This window comes from Leptonychotes weddellii, unplaced genomic scaffold (genome assembly GCF_054177405.1).
Source record: "Leptonychotes weddellii isolate Sample4059 unplaced genomic scaffold, ASM5417740v2 HiC_scaffold_1228, whole genome shotgun sequence".
In the NCBI taxonomy this organism is placed as follows: Eukaryota; Metazoa; Chordata; class Mammalia; order Carnivora; family Phocidae; genus Leptonychotes; species Leptonychotes weddellii.
The window spans coordinates 1-12486 of NW_027701394.1; the positions used below are offsets into that span (position 1 = coordinate 1).

Sequence of the window (12486 nt, forward strand, 5' to 3'; positions counted from 1 at the left end):
CCGCCTTTGCAGTATCCCATAGGTTTGGGACCGTTGTGCTTTCATTCTCACTGGTTTCCATGAATTGTTTAAGTTCTTTGATTTCCTGGTTGACCCAAACATTCTTGAACAGAGTGGTCTTTAGCTTCCAAATGTTTGAATTTCTGCCAAATTTTTCTTGTGATTGAGTTCCAGTTTTAAAGCATTGTGGTCTGAGAATATGCAGGGAATAATCTCAATCTTTTGGTATCAGTTGAGACCTGATTTGTGACCCAGTATGTGGTCTATTCTGGAGAAAGTTCCATGTGCACTCGAGAAGAATGAGTATTCTGTAGTTTTAGGGTGGAATGTTCTGTAAATATCTATGAGGTCCATCTGGTCCAATGTATCATTCAAAGCTCTTGTTTCCTTGTTGATTTTCTGCTTAGATGATCTGTCCATTGCTGAGAGTGGAGTATTGAGGTCTCCTACAATTAACATATTGTTATCAATATGACTCTTTATTTTGGTTAACAGTTGGCTTATGTAGATGGCTGCTCCCGTGTTGGGGATGTAGATATTTACAGTTGTTAGATCTTCTTGTTGGATAGACCCTTTAAGAATGATAGTGTCTTTCTGTGTCTCTAACCATAGTCTTTAGCTTGAAATCTAATTTGTCTGATATAAGAATTGCTACCCCAGCTTTCTTTTGAGTTCCGTTGACATGAAAGATAGATCTCCATTCCTTCACTTTCAGTCTGGATGTATCTTTAGGTTCAAAATGAGTCTCTTGTAGACATCATATGGATGGGTCCTGTCTTTTATGCAATCTGCAACCCTGTGCCGTTTTATGGGAGTATTTAGGCCATTCACGTTGAGAGTGATTATTGAAAGATATGAATTAATTGTCATCATGTTGCCTGTGAAGTTCTTGTTGCTATAGATAATCTCTGTAAAATTCTGTTCTATATCACTCTTGGGGTGTTTCTCCTCTTATAGAACCCCCTTAATATTTCTTGCAAGACCAGCTAAGTGGTTACATATTCTTTTAGTTTCTGCCAGTCTTGGAAGCTCTGCATCTCTCCATCCATTCTAAATGAAACCTTGCGGGATAAAGTATTCTTGGCTGCATATTCTTCTCATTTAATACCCTGAATATGTCTTGCCAGCCCTTTCTGGCTTTCCTGGTCTCTGTGGATAGGTCTGACATTATTCTAATGTTCCACCCTCTGTACGTAAGGAATCTCTTCCCCCTAACTGCCCTTAAGATGGTTTCCTTGGTTCTAAGATTTGCAAGTTTTACTCTTACATGCTGGGGCCTTGGTCTGTTCTCCTTGATCTTGAGAAGGGTCCTTTCTGCCTCTAGGACACGAATGTTTGTTTCATTCCCCAGATTAGGGAAGTTCTTAGCTACAGTTTGCTCAAATATATCTTCTAGTCCTCTCTCTCTCCCCACCCCCTCCGGGATCCTAATAATTCTGACATTGGAACATTTCATGGCATCACTTATTTCTCTAATTCTGTTTTCATGGATTTTCAGCTGTTTCTCCCAGGCCTCATCTTTTTCCTTCTTTTCCATCCATTGGTCTTCTAGATCACTAATTCTTTCTTCTGCCTTGCTTAACCTAACTGTTAGAGTATCTAGATTAGATTGGATCTCATTGATAGCATTTTTAAGTTCTGCCAATTCAGCTTTCATTTCTGCCCTTAGAGACTCTATGTTGCCATTAATCAATTTCTCCGTTCTAGCTATTTTCTTATAACTGTTACCCTGTAGTCCATTTCCCACATCTTGGTTATATCTGTCTCCATTTGTAAATTTGTGGCAGAAGTCACAGTCTCTGAGTCTTTCCTATTTGGGGGGTTCCTCCTCCTACTCGTTCTCTTGAGGGGTGGTTGAGGGAATGTATAGAGTCCAAATTATTGACCATAATCCAAGCAAGATATACCTGTTTTCTAGGGAACTTAGGTTTGCTGGCCTCTTGTTTTTTTAGCCTGCCTTCTGGAGGAGGGGCCTGCCAGGCTGTTACTCAGGCAACCCTGTTCGGTCAGCATTGCCCTGCCCCCCTGGTGGGGGTGGGGAATGGGCTCAGTGAAAACCAGATTTTGGGGGCTTTTGTTCTCTGGCGGCTCTCCCTGGTGACTTTCTGCATCTCTTCCGAGAGTCAGAGCAGAAGAGACCATTTCCAACCCTCTGCCTCAGAGCAGAGAGATCGCAGTCTGTTCTTCAGTGAGCTCTCCAGGCCACACTACCTCCATTTCTGTCTGTGCTGCTAAAAACTGCAGCATTTTGGGTTGTGAGCCCCTCAGCAGCACTCCCAGTCCTCATATCCAGGTCGGGGCATGTCTCTGCCCTTTGTGCTTCTAAAACCCCCAGCTGCCTCCAGTTCGCATGCATGGCCCCACTGCTCCAGGTTTCAGGCCACGGCTGCCCCAAAGTCCTTTCCCCACTGCTACTGGTCTGCAAGTCTGTGCCCTATCCCCAGTGTGGGAGGCTATTGCGCACCTATGGTGCAGGATCCCAAAGGTTCCCTTCCCCTTCCATTTATCTTCCAATATCTGCCCACGGAGTCACAGCTCCCCACTTCATACCTCGAAACCAACTGCCTGTGATATTCTGTTTGTAGAGATCCAGATCTATCTTCTTACATCTCAGGCTGATTTCATGGGTGTTCAGAGTGGTCTGGTAGATATCAGCTCAATTCAGGGAACCAGTAGAATACGGTCCCCTACTCCTCCATCATCTTGATTAAAAAAAAAACCCAGCTGCATTTCTATACACAAACAATGTGACTAAAGAAAGAGAAATTAAGGAATGAATCCCATTTACAATTACACAAAAACCATATATACCTAGTAATAAACCTAACCAAACAGGTAAAGGATCTATACTCTAGAAACTACAGAACATTTATGAAATAAATGGAGGAAGACACAAAGAGATGGAAAAACATTCCATGCTCATGGATTGGAAGAATAACTATTGTGAAAATGTCTATGCTGCCCACAGCAATCTACACTTTCATTGTCATCCCTATTGAAATACCATGGGCATTTTTCACAGACCTGGAACAAACAATCCTAAAATTTGTATGGAATCAGAAAAGACCCCAAATCACCAGGGGGAAATTGAAAAGAACCAAAGCTGGTGGCATTACAATTTCAGACTTCAAGCTATATTACAAAGCTGTGATCAAGACAACATGGTATTGGCACAAAAACAGACACATAGATCAATGGAACAGAAGAGAGAGCCCAGATATGGAACTTCAATTCTATGGTCAACTAATCTTAAACAAAGCAGGAAAGAATATCCAATGGAAAAGAGACAGACACTTCAATAAATGGTGCTGGGAAAATTGGATATCCACATGCAGAAGAATGAAGCTGGACCATTCTCTTACACCATACCCAAAGATAAACTCAAAATTGTTGAAAGACCTCAGTGTGAGACAGAAATCCATGAAAATCCCAGAGGAGAACAAAGGCAGAAACTTATTTGACCTTGGACAAAGCAACTTTTTTCAAGACGCATCTCTAAAGGCAAGGGAAACAAGAAAAATGACCTTTTGGGACTTCATCAAGATTAAAAGCTTTTGCACAGCAAAGGAAACAATCAACAAAACTAAAAGGCAACCTATGTAATGGGAGAAGATACTTGCAAATGACATTTCAGATAAAGGGCTTGTATCCAAGATCTATAAAGCACTTCCCAAACTCAACACCCCCAAAACAAAGAATCTGGTCAATAATTGGGTAGAAGGCATGAAGAGACCATTCTCCAAAGGAGATATACAAATGACCAACAGACACATGAAAAACTCAAATCACTTGGCATCAGGGAAATACAAATTAAAACCTCAATGAGATACCACCTTATACCAGTCAGAATGGAAAAATTAACAAGACAGGGAGCAACAAATCCTGGTGAGGATGTGGAGAAAGGGGAACACTCTTACACTGTTGGGGGGAATGAAAGCTGGTACAGCCACTCTGGAAAACAGTATGAAGGTTCCTCAAGATGTTGAAAATAGAGCTACCCTATGACCCAGCAATTGCACTACTGGGTATTTACCCCAAAGATACAGATGTAGTGAAAAGAAGGAGCACATTCACCCCAGTGTTCATAGCAGAAGTGTTCACAATAACCAAACTGTGGAAGGAGCTGAGATGTCCTTCAACGGATGAATGGTTTAGAAGGTATGGTTCCTATATACAATGAAATATTACTCAGCCATTAGAAAGGATGAATATCTACCATTTACATCAACATGGATGGAATTGGAGGGGATTATGCTAAGTGATATAAGTCGATCAGAGAAACACAATTATCATATGGTTTCACTCATATGTGGAACATAAGGAATAGTGCAGAGGACATTGGGGTAGTGGAGGAAAATGGAATGGTAAGAAATCAGAGGGTTATGTAAAGGGAGGGGAGTGGGAGGATGGGGTATCTGGGTGATGGGCATTAAGAAGGGCACATGATATGATGAGCACTGGGTGATATACTCAACTAATGAATCATTGAACATTATATCAAAAACTAATGATGTACTATACTTTGGCTAATTAAATTTAAATTAAATAAATGAAACATTTTTTTATGGCTAAAATATCTCCATAGAATTCAATAGAGAAACAAAAATCTGTAAAAATCATTTGAAATGCTGACAATTATAGAAAATGGACATATAATATATGGGGATATAATAAGAATGGGCAAATCAAAATGGTGATCAAATATATGAATTTGCTCAAACTCACTGTTTATGAAAGCAACAAGAAATCCCTTCCACACCCATCAGCCCATTAAAAATCTTAAAAGGCTGTCACTTCAATTGGGATTGGAACTCTTAAACAGGTAGCAAAGTGGTGTTCTTTAATTTTCATCACAGAAATGTGAGGTGCTATCACATTTTGGGAAAATAATCTGAAAACAGCTGTAAGTATTAAAAATATAGATATGTATTATTTACCTCAGGGTTTCTCAATCTCAGCACTATTGATATTCAGGCCCAGATCAGTCTCTGTGCTGGGGTTTGTCCTGGGCAAGGTAGGATGTCTAGAGCATCCCTGGCCTCTAGTGACACCTCTCCTATCTGACAGCCTAAAATGCCTCTGAACATTGCTCGATGTCCCCTGGAGGACAAAATAGCCCCCAGTGGAGAACCAGCATTTTAACTCAATCTCAAAATATTTTTGTTTGATTGATAAAATAGCAATTTAATGAGAAAGAATATGAAAAATCCTCAAAAGTGTAAAGACTCAGCCACACCTTGAAATATTATGCTGAAATAATGAATTAGCATTATACTAGTCGATGGAGGCAAGTCTGTAAGGTATTATCGAGGGAGACAAGCTGTAAAAAAAAAGACTGCACCAGAGCCTAAAGACCATTTACAATGTGCATAAGATTCTATTCATGAATTTGTATAAAAGTGTATGAATAGGAAAATGTGGGTAGCTCAGTCAGTTAAGTGTCTATCTTAGGATCAGGTCAGAATCCCGGGGTACTGGGATCCAGCCCCCTGTCTAACTCCCTCCTCAGTGGGGAGTCTGTTTATCCCTCTCCCTCTGCCCCTCCACTCTGCTTGTGCTCTCACACGTTCTCTGTCTCTCTCTCTCAAATAAATACATAAAATATTTTTAAATGTATGAATATTTGTGTGTGCATAATATAGAAACATAGTATTTTTTGAGAGAAAGAGAGAGTACAGAAGCTAGGTGGAAGAGGGACAGACGGAGAGGCAGAAAGACAACCTCAAACAAGCTCCACAATCAGCCCAAAACCTGACTCAGGGCTCTATCTCATGACCCTGACATCATATCATGACCTGAGCTGAAATAAGGAGTCACACTCTCAACCAACTGAGCCACCCAGGCACCCCTAGAAATGTAAGTTTTAAAAGAAACTAAGGGGCACCTGGGTGGCTCAGTCGTTAAGCATCTGCCTTCTGCTCAGGTCATGATCCCAGGGTCCTGGGATCGAGCCCCGCATCGGGCTCCCTGCTCAGCGGGAAGCCTGTTCTCCCTCTCCCACTCCTCCTGCTTGTGTTCCCTCTCTCACTGTCTCTCTCTCTGTCAAAAAATGAATAAAATCTTTTAAAAAAATAATAAATAAATAAAAGAAACTAAGAGCTTATGGAACAAAGGATAGCAGTAGGAGTAAGAATAGGTTAGGCATGGAGCTATCTCAAACAACAGTCTGAAACACAATGACAATCTAAAACTAAGTTTCTAGACAGGCATAAAATAGTATTAATGTAATGACATCAACCTGGGTCACTAATTCAAGATTAAAGTGCTAAAAACTTGGAAACAGGGGTGCCTGGCTGGCTCAGTCAGTAGAAGCACAGCTCCTGATTTTGGGCTTGTGAGTTTGACCCCCACATTGGTCCTACAGATTAATTTTAAAAACAAAAATTAGAAATAAAAGAATATAACAAAAAAGTGAGTAGGCAGCATTATCTAAAGTGATGCTTTCATCTCATATAGAGATATATTACTTCATATTTGTTTAGGAAGAAAAGGTGAATGTTAGTCAAATAATAAAGAATACCTTTCAAATGAGGGCTGCCAGTGACGTGACTTTGAGAAATAGATCTAATCATAAAAGGCCAAAAGGTACAATAAGGAATAAAAGAAATGTGAAGATAAGTTGGAAATATGTGTAAATGGTGATTTATTTATTCAAAAGATGCAGAAGAACTTTCTACACTTAAACATGCAAGAAGGGGGAGAAAAATATGACAAAATGATAGGTTTGAGCACAAGAATGTATTAACTTTCCTCCTACCCTCAAATACATACACATACATAAAGGAACTGAAGGTCAAATAGCAAAGTTGATGGGAAAACTCCAATTCTTATGTTTGAAAAATGCAATCAACAACAGGAATACAAACAATCCAAACCCAACAAACAAAGCACAAAACTGACACTGACAATTTACAATAGAGAAAGCAAATGTCTTAGAAACTCACAAATATATTCATCCTGGCCAGTAAGGAAATAATTGCAATGTAAAGCTTTTTTCATATACCCCTTTCAATATTAAATTTTTTTAAAAAATTGATTTGAATGTCCAGCAAAGGACTGTGAAATGTACGTCTTATGATCCATTGGTCTGGATCTTTCTCACCAATATGGGAACATACTCAAATTTTCCCTGGCTTAAAAGAATCAAAGGAATGCCCTCCCTTGACTGCTTATCCCTCCTGGCTAATACCCTATATCTCTATTCCCTTTATTCGCAAAGATTCTTGGACTTGTGTCCTACTCTTATTGGGACCACTCTCTGCCACCCATCACCACTCTTCCATCTCCACTAGTTAATCCTCAACAATCTCCCCTGCATGACTGATTTGAACGTTTACTTTTCTTTCTAGGATCATAAGTAAATGTATTCATTAGTTAATCCAGCAAGCTAACAACCACAGTGATGTTCACAATGTTCATATGAAGTTATGTTTAGAATCCCACATTACCTTCAGAAATAAGGAATATGATGCTCAGAAAGCTTAAATTTTTAGTAATTACCTAACAAAGCAGTTAACACTTATGTATAGGCTTAAATCATACACAAATAGAAACTTGAACTATGTACTCTTCATTTTTGTGTAGGTCCTTTAATTCGCCAAAGTGTATGCAGCTTACATATGCAGGTTATTGTGTATAATTTTACATTAATGATTTAATTCAGTGGAACAAACCTAATGGTACATGCCTATGGGTAGGATCTGGAGCACAGGTAGCTGACTCTCACTTAAGAGGGATGGGAGATAGCACTTCTAATGGGGAAGAAAGCCAAGTGTTAATATGGATGTATGAACAATGGAATTAAATTTAGGTAATTCACATGATAAACCAATTTTTTATAAATAGAAGATTAGCCTACATTTGGAAATGTAGTAATAAGAGCCCATAAAGTTGCTGAGACCGAAGAGCACTACAGTCATACATAACACTATGGTTCAGCCTTAGAAAAAGTGTGTAGAGATTCACACCTGACTCCAGATCCATGAGAAGCCCAGGAGAGATCAGAAACAAGTCCCAGCATATAATTCCATTTGATTGTAAAGGTATTATGATATCCCATTTGAGAAGGACAGTCTGTTATACAGCAAGAACTGACTGACACAATAATCAAGTGAACAGACCTTAGACAATTACAACTTGTGCTCCTTTTTACTTGTGGCTTATCTGACCTTAAGGAGAGCAGTCATGATCATTCTGTTATTCAAGTTTACTTCCAATGACTTTATGAACAAGTGACTATATGTGGGCTCCCTTCTGGGTAGCAGTGTTTGAAGGACATGCACATTTGTGCAGAAGAACTGGTGATCCTGAACCACATGATCAGCAGGACATCCAGCTCTCCTGTGAAGCACCCTCTGATCATGCAGGTGGAAGAGATTTCTGAGCAGGAAGGAGGTATGAAATGGCTAATGTCGATATTGTTCATCGCCATCCCTTAGCATTTGAGACAAATATTAGGAAAAGGGAGTTATTTTGTGGAACAAGATAGAGAGAGTCATATTAGCAGGTAGCAGTGGAAATTTTCAAGTAGAAACAGGAATATAACTCTGTGATAAAACATAGAAGACACTAAGCAATCCTTCACCTCAAAGAATAAACCCCCTCAGTTGTGAACACCAATTATCTATGCTTCAATAAATAGATGCACACCATGAAAAGGAAATATTTTGGATAGTAATAAAGCTGGTGGCTTGAAATGTTGCACCCTCACAGTTCTTAAATATTTTTACTTTTTTAATGCCAGTATAATTAGCATACAGTGTTATATTAGCTTCAGGTGTACAATATAGTGATTCAGGAATTCTATAGATTACTCATTGGTCATCACGATAAGTGTACTCTTTTTTTTATAAAGGTTGTATTTGTTTGTTTATTTATTTATTTATTTATTTATTTGAGAGAAGGGCAGTATGGGGAGGGGCAGAGGGAGAGAGGATCTGAAGCTGACTCCATGTTTAGGAGGAGCCTGATGCGGGGCTTGAGCTCACAACCCTGATATCATGACTTGAGCCGAAACCAAGAATCAGATGCCAAACCAACTGAGCCACCCATAAGCCCCTTGATAAGTGTACCCTTAAACCCCTTCACCTATTTCACCCATCCCCCTGCCCACCTCCCCTCTGGCAAACACCACTTTATTCTCCATATTGAAGATATGTTTTCCTCTGGTTTTTTTTGTTTGTTTGTTTGCCTCTTTTTTCCTTTGTTTTGTTTCTTAAATCCCACATGTGAGTGAAATCATATGGTATTTGACTTATTTCACTTAGCATTATAACTTCTAGATCCATCCATGTTGCAAATGGCTACATCAAAATAAAAAGTTCCTGCACAGCAAAAGAAACAGTCAACAAAACAAAAAGACGACCTACTTAATGGAAGAAGATACTTTCAAATGATATATAAGACATCCAGATGACCAAAAGACACATGAAAAACACTCAACAACATTCATCATCAGGGAAATGTAAATCAAAATCACAATGAGATATCACCTCAGACCTGTCAGAATGACTAAAATCTACAGCACAGGAAACAACAGATGTGGGCAAGGATGTGGAGAAAGGGGAACGCTTTTGTACTATTGATAGGAAAGCAAACTGGTGCAGCCACTCAGAAAACAGAGTGGAGGTTCCTAAAAATTTAAAATAGACCTACTCTATGATCTAGGGATCCCACTACTGAGTATTTACTCCCCCCAAAAATTCATCCACATATTTGTGGTCATCTCTGACACTAAGAACATATCAAGTCAATCTGTTTATTCAAATTTGTCTTTCCATGTAGACTCCACTGGGAAATATATGTTTGCTAATCAGTGTTTGCCAGTGTCTATGGTAGGCTTTCTGGACACCTGGGTGAATAATAGAATAAAACAAGGAGACTAGTTATAAAGCACAATAGCATATTTGTAGAGAAAGTGACTGACATGAAGCTTTTGATTTCTGAAGCATGCATTTCAAGGACAACCATGTTGAATAAACATATTGTCAGGTGTGTGACAATTACCAGATAAGCAGTCAGGCTGTCCCCAGCCACGAAGTATCTCTTCAGAAAGATCTGGGTAACCTCGATACTGAACCAGTAGTGACCCTGCTTTCCCTTTCCCTGCCAGAATTTCACTCATGTTTTAAACTGGTCAATAAAGAGTGAAGCTAGGAACCACTAGCCACTCTGCCCATGGACCTCAATAAAGGCAGGGCCCCCAGTTCTGGCTTTCTCTCTCTTGTTCTGAATCTCTGACCCTCTGCACTTTCTGGCTGTGCCCTCCAGGACATGTGAGGAATAAACCTGGTTTTGTTAGAGTTCTCTGATGTGCATTGATGAGGCATGTCTTGCAATCACAATAAGAACCCAAGGGCAGGTGCAGCCACAGCAGAGGCTCGGGTCCGGGAAACGTCTGTGGGAATGTCCACAAGCACAAGGGTGCAGGGGAGTGTCCAGGCTTTCCTAGCCTGAACATCCCTGTCAGTAGCCTGAGACTTAAAGGGAACAATGTTAGAGTCCACATTCTCAGGAAGAGGAGTGAGGATAGATATGTAAAAAGACTGACAGAATCAAGGTGAAAACTGGGGTTTTGTATTTTCCTCTACAAAAAAGTTATGTGAAGGGCTTAGTGGCCAAGGTAGTTTCTTCCATATGAAGAATACAGCTCATGATTATTCTTTTGGGAAATCTAGGGAAAATTTACTTGGCATGGTATGTCATTTGAAATGAAATTAGCCTGGTGATGGGTATTAAGGAGGGCACGTACTGCATGGAGCACTGGGTGTTATACAAAAACAATGGATCATGGAACACTACATCAAAAACTGATGATGTATTGTATGGTGACTAACATAACATAATAAAATAAAATTTAAAAAAAATAAAAAATAAAAATAAATAAAAATTGTAGTATATCTTCTGTTGCTGGAAAGAAAAATAAATGAAATTAGTTTGAAGAAACTGAACTTGCCCCATGTAAGATACAGAAATTTCCAGTCACTTGTAATTGAAGTTTGGAGAAAACATTGGAACATATGAAAACGGACAAAGTGGAATACTGTCTACATCAGATAGAACAGAAGGTTAAAAAGTGAGTTACTTAAATGTGTGGAAAAGTTGAATTCAAACAATTGGAAATTCCAGGAAATAAATAGATGGTGCAGAATCCACTTTCGTAGTCAGATCGAAAAATAGCAGTTCCTGGCTCTGAGGCTGTGAGCCTGCAATCGTGGACCCTTCTTCAGCCCCAGGATGATGGGCCCTCACATCACTGGAACCCCAGTGATTCTTTTCAGAGCTCTCTTTATGTCTCTGTTCCTCAGGCTGTAGATGAAGGGGTTCAGCATGGGTGTGACCACCGTGTACATCACCGAAGCTACTGCACCTGAGTGGGAGCTCTGGGGAGCAGCAGAGCTAAGGTACACTCCCAGGATTGTACAATAAAATAAGGAGACAACTGAGAGGTGAGATGCACAGGTGGAAAACGCTTTGTACTTGCCCTGAGCTAATGAGATCCCAAGTATGGAGGAAACAATCTTAGAATAAGAGTAAAGGATCCCAGCGAGGGGACCACCACCCAGCAGCACAGTTGCAAAATACATCACCATGGTATTAAGAAAGGTGTCAGAACAGGCAAGTTGGACCACCTGATTGATCTCACAGAAAAAGTGGGAGATTTCCACCTCTGTACAAAAGGACAGCCGCAACACTGTCAAGCTTTCTAATAAGGAATTCAGGACACTCATCACCCAGACCACCAGAACGAGCAGTACACCGTAGGAAGGTTTCATGATAACCGTGTAGTGCAGGGGGTGACAGATGGCCACAAACCTATCATAGGCCATTACAGTCAGGAGAAAGTCATCGAATCCAGCAAAGAGTATGAAAAAGTACATCTGCGTGAGGCAGCCTGCATAGGTTATGACTTTGCTCTGAGTCTGGATGTTCCACAGCATCTTGGGGACTGTGGTGGAGGTGAAGCAGATGTCTACAAAGGACAGGTTGGAGAGGAAGAAGTACATGGGGGTGTGGAGATGGGAGTCTGAGCTGATGGCCAGGATGATGAGCAGGTTTCCAAACACAGTGATCAGGTACATGGAGAGGAAAAGCCCAAAAATGACTGGCTGCAATTCTGGTTTCTCTGATAATCCCAGAAGAAGAAACTCTGCAATTCCTGAATCATTTCCTGGTTCAACATGGTGGAGGTGACTACCAGGAAACAAAAAATAACATGACTAATTTTCTCAATAATGAATATTACAAGTATCATTGAAATTCTATTTTTATTTTACATTCACAAAGTCAATATCCATAGTTTTCTATAGAAATTGTCCCCTGTCAGGAACCCCCATCCCAGCTCTGAATAGGAATGGGCATCCCACACATGGCCTTTCCCCCAAGCACTCATGTATTCTATACTTTTAATGAGAAATTCTGTCACACGTTCGAGGAATAAACTTGAGTACTGACTAACCTGCAGGCAAAGAATATAGGTGTCAGGAA

At 40.0% G+C, this 12486-nt stretch overlaps 1 protein-coding gene across 1 annotated transcript; it reads right to left on the minus strand.

Annotated features, from left to right (window-relative positions):
* Positions 1-11246: 11246 nt before the first annotated feature.
* Positions 11247-12192, minus strand: LOC102748370 (olfactory receptor 7A5-like; the record flags this gene model as incomplete). Its single annotated transcript, XM_031033347.2, has 1 exon — positions 11247-12192. A coding segment is annotated over one exon (946 nt), but the record flags the coding sequence as incomplete, so codon positions are not given.
* Between the last annotated feature and the right edge of the window lie 294 nt (positions 12193-12486).